General features: G+C 42.3%; 1 protein-coding gene across 12 annotated transcripts in view; it reads right to left on the bottom strand.

The window, feature by feature from the left end:
- tpm2 (tropomyosin 2 (beta)) overlaps nt 1-19,061 on the bottom strand; it is a 35,946-nt gene that overhangs the window by 15,954 nt on the left and 931 nt on the right. For 6 of the 12 annotated variants that reach the window (XM_055875492.1, XM_055875490.1, XM_055875491.1 and 3 more), the window contains exons 2-4: nt 15,532-15,657; nt 1,494-1,627; nt 801-918 (exon numbers count right to left, since the gene is read on the bottom strand). In XM_055875492.1, coding sequence (XP_055731467.1) covers nt 801-918; nt 1,494-1,627; nt 15,532-15,657 — 378 coding nt within the window. Of the gene's footprint in view, nt 1-800; nt 919-1,493; nt 1,628-5,108; nt 5,543-15,531; nt 15,658-19,061 lie in introns of those variants that run through there. The other 6 variants (XM_055875497.1, XM_055875499.1, XM_055875495.1 and 3 more) reach the window with 3 other exon arrangements.

Genomic DNA, 19,061 nt, shown 5'->3' with positions numbered 1-19,061 from the left:
GGATCAGCATCTAGGAGCAACATGACCCTATACCGTGGTACCTGTGTATGACCTTCGCTAAGCAAGCTAAATTTAGCTCTACACTAGGTGGCCGGTTTCCAGGAGCCAGATTAAGCCTAATCCTGGACAAAAATCACATTCAACAGAGATCGATCTTGCTTTTTAGTCCAGGATCCTGGGAAACAGCCAAAGAGTGTGGGGTTATGCTGAAAACTACAAGTGTACTGTAGAAATGATGAGTTTTCCATATAACACATACAAGTATTGAAAATAAAATATATAGTGAGAAGGAAAAGACCAAACGGTATGTTGAAAATCTGATAGAATACTTGGAAATGCATCTTGTCATGTTAGGATAATGAAGCCTGGGCAGAGGTACGGATGGGGGGCCTCCACAGAGGGGCCTCCTTTGATCTGACATGTAGCAGACTAAACTGATGCTACAAAGGAGAAAGGGGTGTGCAGTGTGGGTGTATGTCTGTGTACTGTTACAAAGAAACACCACAGGCGTTAATGCTACCATGAAGGGAACACAACAGCTTCCATTTTCCAAACAATCTTAAATCAAATAAAATGTTGATATGCTTGTTAAAGGGGCTACAAAATTATGAAAAGTGGTGGATGCCAGCGTATGACACGGCTCTAAAGTAGTCTGGCTTTAGTCAATGGGCAGGTTCCAGGTCGCACTGTGTGTCAAAGGTAACATCTCAGAAACTATAGTAAACATGATATAGCAACCTTAAAAAAAAAAAAAAGACGCCCTGGAACGCAACGATACTTTAGGGCAGAAGGACACCCACCTCCTCGTACTTCCTGTCGGCCTCCTCAGCGATGTGCTTGGCCTCCTTTAGCTGCATCTCCTGGATCTCCATCTTTTCCTCGTCTTTTGACGCCCTGTTCTCTATCACCTTCATTCCTCTGGAGAAACAACACCACAGGGTTAGCTACAGTATGGACCTCCATCTCCAACCCTGTTCTCCAACACCACAGGGTTAGCTACAGTATGGACCTCCATCTCCAACCCTGTTCTCCATCACCATCCCTCTGGGGGACACCCCAGGTAACAGGACAGAGAGAAGTCATGGTGATGGGGGGGTGGTTGGAACATACTTTCGATGTGTATTTTCTTTAATATCAAAAATTCTTTGACCTGTCCACTCTTATGTTTCAATGCTAATAGTAACTACTGAAGGAAATTCTGAAAACCTATTGGGGCTTGTTGAATGTCTTAGCTAGCGTTTCTTTCTACTTTCTTCCACAATTCCTAGTCTGCAAGAACTGGGAAACTCTGCTCTAGAGCAGAATGGTGGTGCTCCCCTGCTCAGACGTTGCATGCATCAACCAATGGTTGCATGCCACGTCATTAACTGTGCAGTCGGGCATCAGATTGCTAGAACAGATGTGGTTAGCGGACACGTAAAATACCTATCCAGGTGTTGTAACATTTGGCATGCATCGGATACACAACCTAAAACAGGAGACGGAAGTCCCACCTCTCGCTCTCGTCTGCAGCCTTCTCGGCCTCCTCCAGCTTCTGCAGCGCAGTGGCCAGTCTCTCCTGGGCCCTGTCCAACTCCTCCTCTACCAGCTGGATACGTCTGTTTAGGGAAGCCACCTCTGCCTCTGCCTGGTGGGGGAGAGAAAACACTCAAGTCAGCCACAATAATGTGCTGTAGCATTGTAGCACTCACCACTGGCCTATTTAGGAGTGCAAGGTTCGAATATAAAATGTTTTATGTAGAACAGATATGACTGTGGGTCATGTAGAATAAGGACAATTGTTAGCTTTATTCATTCCATTATCGGCAACGTTTCGCATCACTGAATGCACCCTAGCTTGCACAAATAAATGTACAATGTACGCAGTACATACAGTTCATATTGATCAACTTTGTCAGTTAATCCCACAGGAATTGGGTATCGTCAACCAAACTGATGTGGATACCACATCACAGGCAGATGACAGCTTTCTAGGAAGGCTTTATTTGTCTTAAATACTGCACTGTGACTCACCCCAAATGAGTATCTGGGTTGCCAACTGCCCCCATTTATTCCACATTAGAGAACTTTCTTAGCCTGGTTGGTGTATCACCCAAACTGAGCTGCCAGGGAGGAAGGAAACTCATCTGGGATATGGTTACTAGGTTACATGTGGTAGGCGTACAGCTGACAGATTTATCAAATCATTGCAGTGCAAGCAACCATATCTAAGTTCCACACCGTAAAGAATAACCACCTTCAATATGCACTTGGGTTCATCCATCTAGCATACATTTTTCTCAGGTGTCCCTAGTTTTCACCATTGAAATACCATGGATACTGATCAACACCTTTGTTGACTGTCTTTTCATTGTTTGCTTTAGAACCTTCTTTTCAAAACATTGAAAGCATTTAGAAAAGAACCTTCTTGACACAGAATGACCGTGGTTCATTGGATTAGCAGTGGCCTTCTGATGGATTGTACATTGCTCTATGGGGAAGTGAAGTGGCATCATACCACAGTTAATGACAAACGCAAACAATCCCAGCATTGAGGCAGTGGGAGGAGGAATGTGTTCCGTTATGTCACAAGGGACAGTAATGACAGTGCCAAAGGTTTATTTGTCTAGTTAGGGGCCCTTTGAGCTTCTATTTACCCCTGAACCAACGTTTGTTGGTACTGTCACATTGGCCTTCCTGAGAAAAATAATTCTGCACCTTTTGATACCGCAAGTGGGTCCCTTTGGGCTCTACCTTTTGTCTTGTGGTAAAAACGTGTAACACTAAGATTGTAGGCTTTCTAATAACATACTGTTGGCCTAACAACGGGTAGCTGTAAACGTAGAAAACAAGCAGCAGTATGTGAACTACATTAGACTCAGCCACATGGATATCAGTAGAACAGTCAATTTCCACAAGGCAGCAACTCTCCAAAGACTCGATGAAGCAGGTGGGGGGCTGATCAAGCAGCGAGTCCATGAGTAGATGATGATGACAGATGATTGGATGGCGAGAGCCCCGCATTCCAGCATTCTTAATGTTCCCGCTGGGGGATAGAGACGGAGTTGCCGGCAAAACAAAAGAGCCATTGTCCCCCCCAGCAGCAGAAGACAGCTAATTAGACCCCCCTCTCAGCCAAATCCCCAAAATCTGTTCCCATTCTGCCGGGCCTTCGTCGGGGAAGCCGTGGAATGCCATCTGTGACATTGAAAACATTCCAGAGCCTTTCACTCAGTCCGGTTAATACCACACTTCATTTGGCTCAGTTTAGTCAAATAATTGATATGTGGCACTCGTGCCAGGCAAACTGTTAAGAGATTACCATTTCAGAGAGAACCAACACGTTCTCAGTGTAGATTGTTTGGCAATGGGACAGAACGGGAAAATAAGCTTGCTCTTTTGTTGGGCAATTTTTATATTTCAGGCCTAGGCGCTAAGCCGAAGCCATATTGTAGTATGATTGACAGTCAGTGTTTCTCCCCTTGGGTGAACTTGGCTCCTTACTGAAATATTTCCTAAATCACCTGTGTGTATGATTGCACTTCAAAGCTGTTTACATTAATGATAGTCATATTCCCATAATGGTAGGCAGAAAGGTTGAGGCCCAGTTGCTCTGTTAAAGGAGTAGTTTACTATTTTAAAACATGACTACTTTCAATGTAAGGAACCAACTATGGGCCAGGATTATTATTAAATACATATATTTTTTAAGTTAGCTGAAAACTGTAGTAGCCGTTTAAAGATAACCAAACTTTGGATTACTCATAGCCTACTTTCAGGGTGAGGAACCACCTAACAACATATTGTAAAATAGTGAACTGCTCCTTTAAATGGTTGAGTGACTTTGGGCTGACTGAATGGACCCAAGGCCATTTTCTTTCAGCTAAAACTCTGGTCAGGAAATGATTAACCTGCTCAACTGCCAGAGATGAGACAGCAAGAAATACAGACAGCGACTCTGGCTAGACAGGGAGTGGAGTCAGGAAGAGAGACCTGCTAAATAAAAGCTGCCCTCATCCCTTCAGCGCCCTACTGTACACTGGCTCATTTCCCAGTGATTTGTACAATTTAACGACCAGTCATCAATTAGTGTTCAAGTGAGGTTTATATCTAATTATGTGTAAACAGTTGAATGAACATCTTTCATGTACAAAACTAGAAAGAGCAAATAATACATTGAGGACTATGCCATTTTGTTACGGGCTCATTACAGCCAAACATGATCAGCTAACGTGTAGCCACTTCTCTATATGTATGCATGCTCTGCACAACTTAATTCCCTTGACAGCCCAATACCCTTGTGGGAGGTGGGCGATAAACAAATTAGCCTACTGAGGTGCGCTCATGCAAGGGCAGCAAGCTTAACAGCCAGCTTATTCTCTAGTGTAGGCATTACAATGCATGTACATTAGCATCATGGCTCACCAAAAACTAACTCTGTACAGCATCTGATGGAATAAAGACCATAGCAAGGTCAAGCCTGCTTGCCATGGGAAAACAGCACATCAATAATACTGCTTCATAAATGGCAGAATCGTAGGCCATCAAGAGAGCAACTTCCATGCATACATCATGGCCAACACCCACCCTCCATTTTGAGGGACTGCCACTGTCCACATTCAAACTGAATAGAAGATGAATAATAGAGTAGGATAAGTAGTAACTTAAGTCAGCAGGCTATACAGGGACAGATATATCAAATTACATTCTCCTTTATAGGGCATCTTTAAATTCAATGTAATGTGTTTACATCCAGTTTTAGTGAAGTATTGAGTTCATATGGGAGTCTACTCTGGCATATCAAACGTTTGAAGTAACACTTTGCCAAGAGCCAGTCTGCTTTAACTGGTATTAACCTTACGTGGCTCTCTCCGGGACTGTGACCACGAGTAAGTTAAAACATGGAGTAATTTACTAGAGTATGCTGACCGGGCATACGGCTGTAGCTTGCCAAATGCACACTGCGTAAAACACGCCACATTTTCAGCTCCCTCTGTACCAGCAGAGATCAACTTTGCGATATTAGGTAATTATATTCCGTGTGTAAGCAATTATTTTGTGGGCTGCATCCATGTTCCCCTAGAAATGCTCCAACTCGGATTAATCGGTTTATTCTAGGTGTCTCTTACCCGCTCTCTGGCCTGTCTCTCCGCATCAACCTCTCTCTGGAGCGTTTCGGCACGGTCCTCCGCATCATCAGCTTGTTGCTGCAATGTCTGAATTTTCCTTTTCACGGCTTCAATAGATGTTATTCCAGCCATTGCAACTGTATCTATGTAACACTTATTTATATTCAATAGACAAAGCTGCTATGAACGCTACAGAGGCACCTGGATTGATGAGTCACGCGGCTTGTAATAGCGACGGCCCAGTGATAGTCTACAATATAGTTATTTTGTGCCACTATGCAAGCCACTATGCAAGCCTAAACGATCTTGTTAATTCAGCGACATGCTTGCAGTCTCCTGCCTGTTAATGCGTTATCAGAATTCAGTAGCTAGGGTACAAAGTTACTACATTCTTTTCTCCGCCTCCTCTCTTATCTTTCAGATGATGTCACAGGTCGGCCGCAGTTTAAAGGAATAGCAGCATAAAAAAAACAGCGTTTTTCCAGTTTTGAAGAGCAGCATTTTATTTTGCTCTGCATCTCTTTGTTTTCTATTGAAATAAAGCACGTGTGTCTCAATGCTGTATGTCCATGCATATGTCATTTAGACCAAGGGCTTGTAAGTAAGAATGTCACGGTAAGGTCTACTACACTTGTTGTATTCGGCGCATGCGACAAATACGATTTGATTTGGTTCCCAACCTTTTTCGGTTACTGTACCACCAACGGAATCTTGCTCTGCCTGGAGTACCCCTGAAGAACCCCCTAATGTAGCCTGATCTCATAGACTAGACGTAATATAGCAAATGTAAACCCAGGACACTGAAATTAGTATGATACGTTACATTTGATATGGTTACAGACAGTTACTTAAGTAAAAAACGAAGGTATAACGTAAATGTCTAGCAACCCAATGGTTGCGAGTTCAAATCTCACCACGGACAACATTAGCATGTTAGCTAATTAGCAACTTTTCACCTACTTACTACTTTTTTAGCTACTTTGTAACTACTTAGCATGCTAGCTAGCCCTTCCCCTAACCCTTACCTTAAAACTTTTAGTTAACCCTTCCAATAGCCCTAACCTTAACCCTTTTAGCTAACCCTAACCTACCTCCTAAACTTAACCCTAATCTTAACTCTAACCCCTAGCCTAGCTAACGTTAGCCAGTTAGCTAATCTTAGCCACCTAGCTAGAATTCGTAACATATCATACATTTAGCAAATTCGTAAAATACTGTACATTTTGCAAATTCGTAACATATTGTACATTTTGCAAATTCGTAACATATAATATGGATTGTAATTCGTAACATATCATACAAAATGGGTGATGGACATACACAAATTAATACATACCCTACGAAACTTAACATATCATACTAAATAGAGTGTCTCAGGACCGAGTTTGGGAAACCCTGGACTAGAGGGCTGATTCTTAGAGCAAATTTTCAATATTATCTTGAGGAAAGGCAACACTTTGGACATGCTGTTGAATGCGTCCACTATGTTACTGGGAATGATGGCCCAGGACTAAATACATAAGATGACTAAAATGTTATTTGAGACCTGTTTCTATGCTTCTTAGTCTCTTTCTGTTGTAGACCTGCATATACAGTGCCTTCGGAATGTATTCAGACCCCTTGACTTTTTCCACATTTTGTTACGTTACAGCCTTATTCTAAAATGGATTAAATACTTTTCACCCTCATCAATCTACACACAATAACCCATAATGACAATGCGAAAACAGGTTTTTAGACATTTTTGAAAATGTATAAAACATACAAAACTGAAATGCATTATTTACATAAGTTTTCAGATCCTTTGCTATGAGACTCGAAATTGTGCTCAGGTGCATCATGTTTCCATTGATCATTCTTGAGATGTTTCTACAACTTGATTGGAGTCCACCTGTGGTAAATTCAATTGATTGGGCATGATTTGGAAAGGCACACACCTGTCTATATGAGGACCCACAGTTGAGAGTGCATGTCAGAGCAAATACCAAGCCACGAGGTTGAAGGAATTGTCCGTAGAGCTCCAAGACAGGATTGTGTTGAGGCACAGATCTGGGGAAGGGTACCAAAAAATGCATACAGCATTGAAGGTCCCCAAGAACACAGTGGCCTCCATCATTCTTAAATGGAAGAAGTTTGGAACCACCACCAAACTGAGCAATCAGGGGAGAAGGGCCTTGGACAGGGAGGTGACCAAGAACCCGATGGTCACTCTGACAGAGCTCTAGAGTTCCTCTGTGGAGATGGGAGAACCTTCCAGAAGTACAACCATCTCTTCAGCACTCCACCAATCAGGCCTTTATGGTAGAGTGGCCAGACAAAAGCCACTCCTCAGAAAAAGGCACATGACAGCCCGCTTGGAGTTTGCCAAAAGGCACCTAAAGACTCTCAGACCATGAAACAAGATTCTCTGGTCTGATGAAACCAAGATTGAAGGAGGAAACCTGGCACCATCCCTACTAAGAAGCATGGTGTGGGGATGTTTTTCAGCGGCAGGGACTGGGAGACTAGTCCGGATCGAGGCAAAGATGAACGGACAAAATACAGAGATCCTTGATGAAAACCTGCTCCAGAGAGCTCAGGACCTCAGACTGGGGTGAAGGTTCACCTTCCAACAGGACAACGACCTTCACAACCAAGACAATGCAGGAGTGGCTTCGGGACAAGTCACGGAATGTCCTTGAGTGGCCCAGCCAGAGCCCGGAACCCGATTGAACATCTCTGGAGAGACCTGAAAATAGCTGTGCAGCAACGCTCCCCATCCAACCTGACAGAGCTAGAGAGGATCTGCAGAGAAGAATGGGAGAAACTCCCCAAATACAGGTGTGCCAAGCTTGTAGCGTCATACCCAAGAAGACTCATGGTTGTAATTTCTGCCAAAGGTGCTTAAACAAAGTACTGAGTAAAGGGTCTGAATACTTATTTATCTTTAATAAATTATCAAATATTTCTAAACACCTGTTTTTACTTTGTCATTATGGGGTATTTTGTGTCGATTGAGGGAAAAAAACTATTTAATACATTTTAGAATAAGACTGTAGCGTAACAAAATGTGGAAAAAGTCAAGGTGTCTGAACTTTCTGAAGGCACTGTATTTACATTGTTATGTCTATTGGGTCATCAACGTTTAAATGTAATGTTATTGAGGATAGGCTATCTCTACTTTGATAAGGTGCACGTACGAACATGGCCAAATTCATAATATACCCCAGTGGTGGATGTATAGCCAGCCATACTCCATTACACTTTATTTTGTTTGTTGTGGCCAAATGATTTATACTGTTTCCTCTATAAAAACCCTTTCCTGCAGTCAAATGACCACATCACCCTCTAGAGGCATCATGGGTGGAATGTTATTAATATTTTTCATGATTAAGAAAATCCAGTGCTTCTATGTTTTGTTATATTTTGTGATGTATATAAAATTGGGAAGCAAAGTCAAAATGTAATACATTTAAACTCTATATCTGACATGGTACAGGTGTCTTTTTTTAAAAGCCCATAACCATATGTGTGAGGTGTATACTTGTTTCAAAGTAGATTTGTTTACGACTTCCAAGAAACATTCTGTGACCCTGATTTAGCCCACTTCAGTAAAAGGTCTAAAGAAACATCAGAGGAAGCTCACTAAGCCTGGACAATAGGGGTAAAAAGATAACCTCTCAAACAGATACTCAACTTTGTGAGAGATCTGTGTGTAGAGCTGAGCATACGGTATAGGTCGCACAGGAGAAAACAGGTGTAGCAAGTAAACTTGCTGAAGAGAGACGTTGATGAATGAGCTTCTACTTAGTTATTGTAACCTAGGTGGCATGGCATATACATTTCTAATCAGCTGTCTCTATCCACATAAAAAAATATAAAGCTAAATAATAACGTTAATATATTATTCAAAATAAAGAAAAGGATTTCTGTTTGCCAATCCTACATCAATATTATTGGCGCTCACATTTCTGAGCTTCTGTAAATCTATTCACTGTATGAATATATACAAAAAATTTGTTATTTTTAATTGAACCTTTATTTAACTAAGCAAGTCAGTTAAGAACAAATTCTTATTCACAATGACGGCCTACCACCGGCCAACGCTAGGCCAATTGTACGCCACCCTATGGGACTCCCAATCACGGCCGGTTGTGATACAGCCTGGAATCGAACCAGGATGTCTGCAGTGACACCTCTAGCACTGAGATGCAGTGCGTTAGACCGCTGCGCCACTCGGGAGCAGTGGGCTTTAGACTTACTTGTGACTGGGGGTCAGTTAATATTCTTAAAGTGTTTAACTGTAGCCTACTAACCATTATTTAAACATATTTATCTAGAATAGCAGTATATGAATGAACAGGATTTATTTGTTTCAACGGTTGAGACCTAAACTGTGTACTTTAGTAGCTACCTACTGTTTTGTCTTCAAGTATTTTCAGATTATGTATCTGTTTTTCCTCCATGAAAGTGCTTTAATAGGACAAGCTACTTAATGGTGATCTTGTAATTATTTACTTGTGTGTGGTAGACTATTGCATAATTATCCTAATTCAAAGCAATACAATGCCACAAAAATATACATTTAGATTATTTGCCTTGTGCTGTTGATGGTAGCCTCAGAAAAGTACCTATGGTTTTTAGTTTTATGCATTTATCATTAGTTGAATCTGTAATTTACCATGTTATACGTTATTTGAGTGTAACCAATGTGTGTTTATGTAATACCATTTAGTTGATAAGAGGTCTGACTCTTTTAACCTGTCCAGTGAGAGAGAGAGATAAAGAGAGAGAGAGAGAGAGAGATAAAGAGAGAGAGAGATAGAGACAGAAAGAGAGAGAGAGAGAGAGACAGAGAGAGAGAGAGAGAGAGATAAAGAGAGAGAAAGAGAGAGAGAGAGATAGACACAGAGAGAGAGATAAAGAGAGATAAAGAGAGAGAGAGAGAGAGAAAGAGAGAGAGAGAAACAGAGAGAGAGAAAGAGAGAGAGATAAAGAGACACACAGAGAGACATAGAGACAGAGAGAGAGACAGAGAGAGAGAGAGAGAGAGACAGAGAGAGAGAAAGAGAGAGAGAGAGAGAAAGAGAGAGAGAGAGAGAGATAAAGAGACACAGCGAGAGAGAGCTTTGTCCAAACACAGTCTGAAAAATAGACTAGTTATGAAGCTGTGAGCATGAACTGGAAAGCATGACTTCACTTCACTATAAACAAGACTGCATTCTTTCAATTCTTTTCCTTCTTTGGTAACATTATAATGTTACAAGTTAAAGGTTTTGAATGTGAGATGTCTAATGTCACGCATGCTTAAGATTTACACGAGTATCATAATTACTAAGTTGTCATTTCTGTGTGTTTAAATATGTGGCATAATCAACCACAGTGTTGATATACCAATAGGCTACATGTGTCATTGGGTTTGCCATTGAAAAAGCGTCCCGACTCAATTATTGAAAATAATTATGTATAAATAACTAAACTTTACATATTTAAAACCGGTAGTGTCTATCAGGTTTCTATCATGAGTAAGCCTGAAAATTAACTAATCATCTCTCTCATTAGGTATAGCCACAGTCTTTAAATAGATCAGAGTGATAGCTATTGGTGACTGTCCTCTATTGGCACGGTTACAACTCTGGTGACATCATCACAGTGGCGTGATGATGGAGCGGGAAGAGGCGGCGGTCGGGAGGGGTGGAACATCCGCGGGAAGAGGAGGTAGTAGGGAGGAGTGGAACATCAGGAAATGATCAACTGTGTTTTTAGGAAGGATTTTGAGAACAGGTAGTCTAGAATGCTGACAGCCACAGTCCTTATATGGACATGGTGAAACGGGATTGTAACTCTGAAGCATAACTGTACTGTACAGAGTTGAAATTAGCCTGGTCCCAGCTATTGCTTACACTCCACTCTCTCACTTGAGAAGCTTACCTAGTAATTTTTAGATGATCTCATTTGCTATTTTGTAGCTTTAGCAACTATGTGTGTGTTTTTCTATCCCAGTTCGTTCCTCTCCTGTAGGCTTTACAGATGCTCCCCACCCCTTGGCTACAACCATTCTAATTTAGTTTACCCTGCACGCACAACCCACGTGGAATTCCTGGTTTCTTGTTGGCCCTTCCGGAATAATGGATCACTCCAGAGAACACTGCTACCCCAGCTGCTGTCTCTTCATCTGATAACATTTTTTCTCATACCCCGAGAGGATTTGGTCATCGTGGTGGTGGCATAGGGCTGCTCATTTCTCCTAAATGGAGATGATCTCTTTTCTCCCTCACACACCTGTCCATCTCCTCATTTTTATTTATTTATTATTTATCTCTGAAACTGCAAACACTTATCTCCCTCACTAGCTTTAAGGACTTTCTGTCAGAGCAGCTCACAGATTACTGCACCTGTACATAGCCCATCGATAATTTAGCCCAAACAACTACCTCTCCCCCTACTGTATGTATTTATTTATTTTGCTCCTTTGCACCCCATTATTTCTATCTCTACTTTGCACATTCTTCCAATGTAAATCTACTATTCCAGTGTTTTACTTGCTATATTGTATTTACTTCGTCACCATGGCCTTTTTTTGCCTTTACCTCCCTTATCTCACCTCATTTAATCACATTGTATATAGACTTATTTTTATTGACTGTATGTTTGTTTTACTCCATGTGTAACTCTGTGTTGTTGTATGTGTCAAACTGCTTTGCTTTATCTTGGCCAGGTCGCAATTGTAAATGAGAACTTGTTCTCAACTTGCCTACCTGGTTAAATAAAGGTGAAATAAAATAAAATAAATTATAAAAAATGGCCGCATCCTATGACTCGCACTGTCCTCTTTCCTCCCGGCTTGATCGGTCATCCCCTCCTGCTTCGTGGTTGAGTGACTCATTGCGAGCTTACAGAACAGAGTTGCGGGCAGTTAAGACTTTTTCCTATTCGTCATTTCCCTCATCAACTCATCCCTGACCATTGGCTGCATCCCCTCTGACTTCAAGATGGCCAGGGTCGCTCCCCTCCTTAAGAAACCAACACTCAAACCCTCTGTTGTCAAAAACTACAGACCGGTATCCCTTCTTTCTGTTCTTTCCTAAACACTTGAGCATGCTGTCTCTGATCAACTCTCTCTTTATCTCTCTCAGAACAATCTCCTTGACCCTAACCAGTCAGGCTTCAAGATGGGTCGCTCAACTGAAACTGCTCTTCTCTGTGTCACGGAGGCTCTCCGCACTGCCAAAGCTGTCTCTCTCTCCTCTGTTCTCATCCTCCTAGATCTATTTGCTGCCTTCAACACAGTGAATCATCAGATCCTCTCCACTCTCTCAGGGCTGGGGGTCTCAGGCTCTGCACACACATTGCATCCTACCTGACAGGCCGCTCCTACCAGGTGACGTGGAGAGGATCTCTGTCTGCACCACGTACTCTCACTACTGGTGTCCACCAGGGCTCGGTTCAAGGCCCTCTCCTCTTCTCTCTATACACCAAGTCACGCGGCTCCGTCATGTCCTCACATGGTCTCCCCTATCATTGCTATGTGGATGACGCTCAACTACTTTTCTTCTTCCCTCTTTCCAATCGAAGCTCGCATCCGCTTACAGGACCGTGGTACTTGCCTACAGAGCAGAAAGAGGAATTGCTCCTCCCTTCAGGCTCTGCTCAAACTCTACACCCCAACCCAACCCAAGTTGGTCTCTTGAGCCACATCTGGTCTCTTGAGCTCCCGCTCAACCCAGTCCAAGCTCTTCTCTGTCCTGGCACCCCAATGGTGGAACCGAGTCCCTGCCCATCTTCCGAAAACCCTACTCTTCAAAGATTATTAAAAATATATATTTAACCTTTATTTAACTAGGCAAGTCAGTTAAGAACAAATTCTTATTTACAATGACGGCCTACCCCGGCCAATCTCAGACGACGCTGGGCCGATTGTGCGCCATGGGACTCCCAATCATGGTTGGTTGTGATGCAGCCTGGAGACGAACCAGGTCCTGCAGTGACACCCTTTGCACTGAGATGCAGTGCCTTAGACCGCTGCGCCACTCGGGAGTCCATAATCTTAAAGAATTCCACAGTGCACCCCCTCCTCATGAGAATATTTTACTGTGTTTACACAGGCAACCTAATTCAGATCTTTTGACAATTATTTGTTATATCTGATACCTATCTGATCTTTTCCTAATGTGTAAACAGCAATAACAAAAAAACATGGAATCTGATCTTTTGAGTTCCAATTTACACCACCTCCAAATGTGGATCTCAATCCTGATACAACTCAGTCTGGATGCTCAGATCTGATTTATTTTGCTCTGAAATGTTTCCATTTTGCACATGCCATGCCGTTACCACGTCAACTACCCCAAAATTTAAAGGAACAGTGACAGGAAATGAGCATCACATCTGTGTACTACTTCAAATGCTACATCAATGTGAATGCACAAATCTGATATGGGTCACATATAAAACTGAGTGTGGACAGTCAGGAAAAAAGATTGGATATGAATAAAAATTAATCTGAATTGGGTTGTTAGGGTGGCTGCCTTTTCTGTGTTACAGGTTGTCTTGCTATACTCTTAGGATAACCTTTGGAAGAACCCTATTTGGTTCCAGGTAGAATCCTTTTGGTTCCATGTAGAACCCTTTCCACAGAGGGTTCTAGATGGAACCCAAAAGGGTTCTACCTGGAACCAAAAATGGTTCTACGTGGAGCCAAAAATGATACTCCTATGGGGACAGCCAAAGAACCCTTTCAGATCCCTTTTTTCCCCTACTCAATGGGGAAAGGCCTATGATGACATATAAAACAATACTATATAAGGTAACGTGAATGTGTATACCAGATCATAAAATCATAAGAAAGGCTATGAGACACCATTTAGAAAAAACATCGTCCTGTCTTAAGGTACAGTACGAATGATGACAAAAAGTTATACCAACAACTGAAGGCTTACTTATAGTTTACTACCACTGCTAAACCGGCCTAAAGGTTTCCTGCAGCGTACCGTATTATACGGTTTCTGTGAACCCTTCTGACACCATGTTGACACATTAGACCTGTATTTGACCGGAGTCAGACAAAGTGCGGACCAGAGAACACGGCAATCAAAGAAACTCAAACCAAATAATTCCCTGCCTTCACTCCAAGGTGCTGACAAGCTTTATGCTGTGTTTGCAAAATGTGATACAGGTCGAGGTTCGGCACCTTCTCCGTTGCAGCTGTCAACAAGCAAGGTCGCTTGATCAGTGGGGTTCCAACTGGCCCATATCAGATTTGTGGATTCACATTGATGTAGCATTTGAAGTAGTACACAGATGCAATGCTCATTTCCTGTCACTGTTCCTTTAAATGATGTGTAGTTGACGTGGTAACGGCATGGCATGTGCAAAATGAAAACATTTCAGAGCAAAATAAATCAGATCTGAGCATCCAGACTGAATTGTATATCAGGATTGAGATCCACATATGGAGGTGGTGTAAATTGGAAGTCAAAAGATCAGATTCCATGTGTTTTTTTGTTTGTTGCTATTTACATATTAGGGAAAAGATCAGATAGGTATCATATATGCCAAATAATTGTCAAATGATCTGAATTGGACTGCGTGTGTAAACACAGCCAAATATTCTCATGAGGAGGGAGGGGGGCACTGTGGGATTATTTAAGATTCTCTTTGAAGAGTATGGTTTTCAGATGTTGATGGGCATGGCCGGAAAGGATGGAACTTGAGGTGCGTCCCAATAATATTTCCTTTGGTGGAGGCATGTGGGCTGGTAGGAGTTTACATCATATTTCTCATATTAGTCATTTCCATTCAAATCAGCAAGGGCAAGTGAACAAGCGCTCACATTGGGAGGAAGGTGAGATAATTGTGACAAAACCTGAGAGGTTTGACAGAAGCATACTGCCCACACTGTGCAGTGCAGGGTTATCCCACCAGGGGGAGACAACGGGACCTGGGGCCTGACAGCCTACTGATTTATGACCTGACGACACATTTAGCTGTGTATACTTTTACATAGTATAACATTACAAGTGTGCTTTAATGACAGGCAGCAATGGTGAAATTGTGAAAACTATATGGCTGGAGGATCTTGGCATCCTTGATGAAATACAATCCTAAATCCAAATGAAGTGTTTCATTTTATAGGTGAATTTATGACAATAACTTAGTAGGGGAAATGCTTTAGCCATAACATATTCTGACATATTATTATCTAAATGACCAGTGAAAATCAACAAAGAGGAGGGAATTATGCAGTAGTCTCTGGAGTCAGTTGCTCGTCTGTGTACTGCAGTGATACATTGCCTAAAAGCACTACCATGTCACCCATATATTTAACTGGGGTGTGTGTATGTACATGCCTCAATGGTGTGTGTCTGTGTGCGCGTGTGTGTGTCTCGTGATTTGACGTCACCGTGGTCGTAGTGACCCCCTAGTGTTGCCCTGTGTCACTCACGTCTGTGGCCTTCTTCTCAGCCTGCTCCAGCTTCTCCTGGGCGTCCTTCAGTGACTCGGAGTATTTATCCAACTCATCCTCTACTCCCTTCAGCTTCTTCTGCAGGGCCAGCAACTCTTCTTCCAGCTAGGAGACGCACGCACGCACGCGCACACACACACACGCGCACACACACACACACGCACACGCACACACACACACACACACACACACACACACACACACACACACACACACACACACAAAAACACACACAAAAACACACACAATAATGTCAGGGGACCAATCCATTTTGTTTGTTTGTTAGAGTCATATTCAATAAGATACATAACCGATTCAATAAGATACATAACCGATTCAATAAGATACATAACCGATTCAATAAGATACATAACCGATTCATATCAAACCTACTCTAAAGAGCATTCACAGAAGTCTCCATAAGCACTACATAGATGCTTCACAAATCATTCATAAGCAAAGTCCTACTGCATAAAGAGTGATATAACAGCTCCTTATATATATGACGCTTAATATGGCACGGTCCTTGATGCCGCCTTAAGCATATCGTTTACTTATGAAATGCTTATGTAGGGTTTATGAAGGGCTTATGTAGGGTTTATAAAGGGTTTATGAAGGGTTTATGTAGGTTTTATGAAGGGTTTATGAAGGATTTACATAGGGTTTAGAAGGGTTTATGAATGTTTATAAAGGGTTTATGAAGGGTTTATGAAGGCAGTATGCCTTAAAAGCTAATTCCTTTTTAGTTTGAAGTGGGACCCATACTGCATATAGATTGAGTTAGCGGTACAAGAACTGTCCTGTTGAAGGTTTTAATCTATTCTCCAGTCGATGTGTCTGGGTATAACAGAGCACTGCCTGAGGCTGACCAGGACAGGTTGGGCCAGGCATGAGGACAGACTTATAAAGTGAAAGCTGTCATAGTTCCCCTCCAGAGTCATAGGTTGTTTTCCAAATGCCACCATATTCCCTACATAGTGCACTACCTTTCACCAGTGCCCATCAAAAGTAGTGCACTATGTAGGGAATAGGGTGGCATTTGTGACTAATCATAGTCTCAGAGTGACTGGGGCTGCAGCTGGTGATGTTCGCTCAGTCTCCCCTTTCAACGGGCATAAAATAAACCCCTGTGCATTATCCACAAGCCTGGCAGCCGGACATAGCTCCCTCCGCGGCCTCGTAAAAGCAGACACCTATTAATTGTATTCTTGTGACGATAGCGACTCTCTGCTACTACTGTTTATGGTAAAGGTCAAGTAAATTAAAAAGAGAAAAATGGTGCCCTGGTCATAGACTGAAGCTTTTGAGAGTTGAGTGTACCTGTAGGAGGGTTGCTTGTTTTGGGGGGTCCCCTGTTCACCTCATCATATCTAAGTTCTTGCTATCTTTCCCAATGTAATTAAAAAAAAATCTTCCTGACGAGTGTTACAAATGTCTAGGCTACAACCAAAGAAGCTTCAGGTGGTTAGGATCGTCGATAGAAAAGATCCCCTCTAACCTAGAAAAAGCCCATTGTGAATGTGAATGACAGCGGCAGTGTGTGAATTGTGAACACTATGTCCTTGTGATGAATGTCATTCTTTTATTACATCTGACAGATTCCAGCGGTCTTTTGGGCTCCAGCTATGTGAGAGGGCCATTCTGATCCCAGGCCTGCTGCTCTTTCATGTTATTTTGGTTCCAGCCTTGATCCCCTTTTTCTTTGTTGAACATACAATTCCAATAGACATGCCACCGTCAAGGCTGCTCCAAAGAGAAATGTCGGTGCTGGAATCAGAATAGCCCAAGGTGTGGTCTTCTGCGAACAAATACTTGTGAGGGAAGACTACTCCTATTTATAGAGAGGCTCCATTTGGTTCTAGCTGACTACGTCAATTAAACATGACAGATGAGTAGAATGGAAAATTTAGACGCCAACAAAAGCTGTAGCGATTAGACCATTAGTTATTCGCCGCCACGGAAGCAAATGTTCTTCATGGTATCACAAATACACACTGGGGGGTAGACAAATGTTCAAGGACAAGGGGTGGGGGGGTTCCATTTCCATTCCATTCCAAGCCACTGGTGGCTTTCGTTACTTGGGAACTAAACGGAAAGAGAGGACTCACATAACATAATGGGTAATATTAGTCAAGTCTAAAGTGACCAGAAGCAATTTGGTTCAGTACTGTACATGTCCATATAAGCTCAAGCTATTTTCTATTCAGGAGGAGGATCCATTCCAAATCTCCATCATAAATCTGGGTTCTTGAGGCAGCTGAGGTAGGAAGTAGCTTCATAACAGTAAAAATGAGGTACAGTAGAATGAGATGGTGTATCTTCTCTTGTCCAGGTCCAGGTATAGCTACACAATCAGTTGTTGCCAAATCTGACAAGGTGTGTAGGTAGGGATGATTTTAAATGCCACGGCTCTGAAGGTGCACATGCGTTCGATAATTTACTTCCAAATGCTCAAGACAAAGCAGAAAGATGGTTTTCTTGTTCCCACGGGGGATGGTAGGGAGTAGCCTATGTCCAAAGGTAGAAAATAGAATGAAACTGGGAGAAGGGCTAAGCTGCTATGGAGCCATAATGTCAACATTATGAGAAGTGTTCATCATAGACAGACCATGGGTAACAGTTGAGAGGGAGAACATGAAAAAGCTCGGACTAAGATGTAACTGATTCTGAGATGGGGTTGGATCCAAAATGATGACTGGAGAGTGTCTTTAGTCATTCCATCCCGGTCTTGATTTTCCAACAGAAAAGTGACAGAAGTTGATTGCAGGACGTGACAGGGTTAAAATTCAAACACCTTAAATTGTGTCTATTTCTTGAAGGCTAGCTAACACTTGTATAATACAGAATCTGACCATCTTCAATGGTTAAATTATAACAAATGAGAGATGACACTGGACATATGATCATTGGGAAGACTTGTATTCTCAAGTTCCCTGATTGGGTCAATACTGACAATTTGGGTTTGATACTTAAGCAATAAGGTTCGAGGGGGTGTGGTATATGGCCAATATACCACGGCTAAGGGCTATTCTTAAGCACGATGCAACACGTAGTGCCTGGATACAGCCCTTAGCCGTAGTATATTTTCCATATACCACTGACCTCCGAGTTGCCTTATTGCTATTATAAACTGGTTACGAATGTGATTAGAGCAGTAAAAATACATGTTTTGTCCTCCCCGTGGTATATGGTCTGATTGGCTGACAGCCGTGGTATATCAGACCGTAAACCACAGGTATGACAAAACATTTATTTTTACTGCTCTAATTACGTTGGTAACCAGTTTAAAATAGCAATAAGGCACCACTGGGGTTTGTGATATATAGCCAATATACCACGGCTAAGGGCTGTGTCCTAGGACTCCGCCTTGCGTCGTGCATGTGAACAGCCCTTAGCCGTGGAATATTGGCCATATACCACACCCCCTCAGGCCTTATTGCTTAAATATACCACGGCTGTCAGCTAATCAGCATTCAGGGCTCGAACCACCCAGTTTATACTTCAAAATG

The sequence above is a fragment of the Salvelinus fontinalis genome, chromosome 21 (assembly GCF_029448725.1).
Source record: "Salvelinus fontinalis isolate EN_2023a chromosome 21, ASM2944872v1, whole genome shotgun sequence".
NCBI classification, from domain to species: Eukaryota; Metazoa; Chordata; class Actinopteri; order Salmoniformes; family Salmonidae; genus Salvelinus; species Salvelinus fontinalis.
Note: the sequence above shows the minus strand (reverse complement) of the source record. Positions and strands in the feature narration are given on the sequence as shown.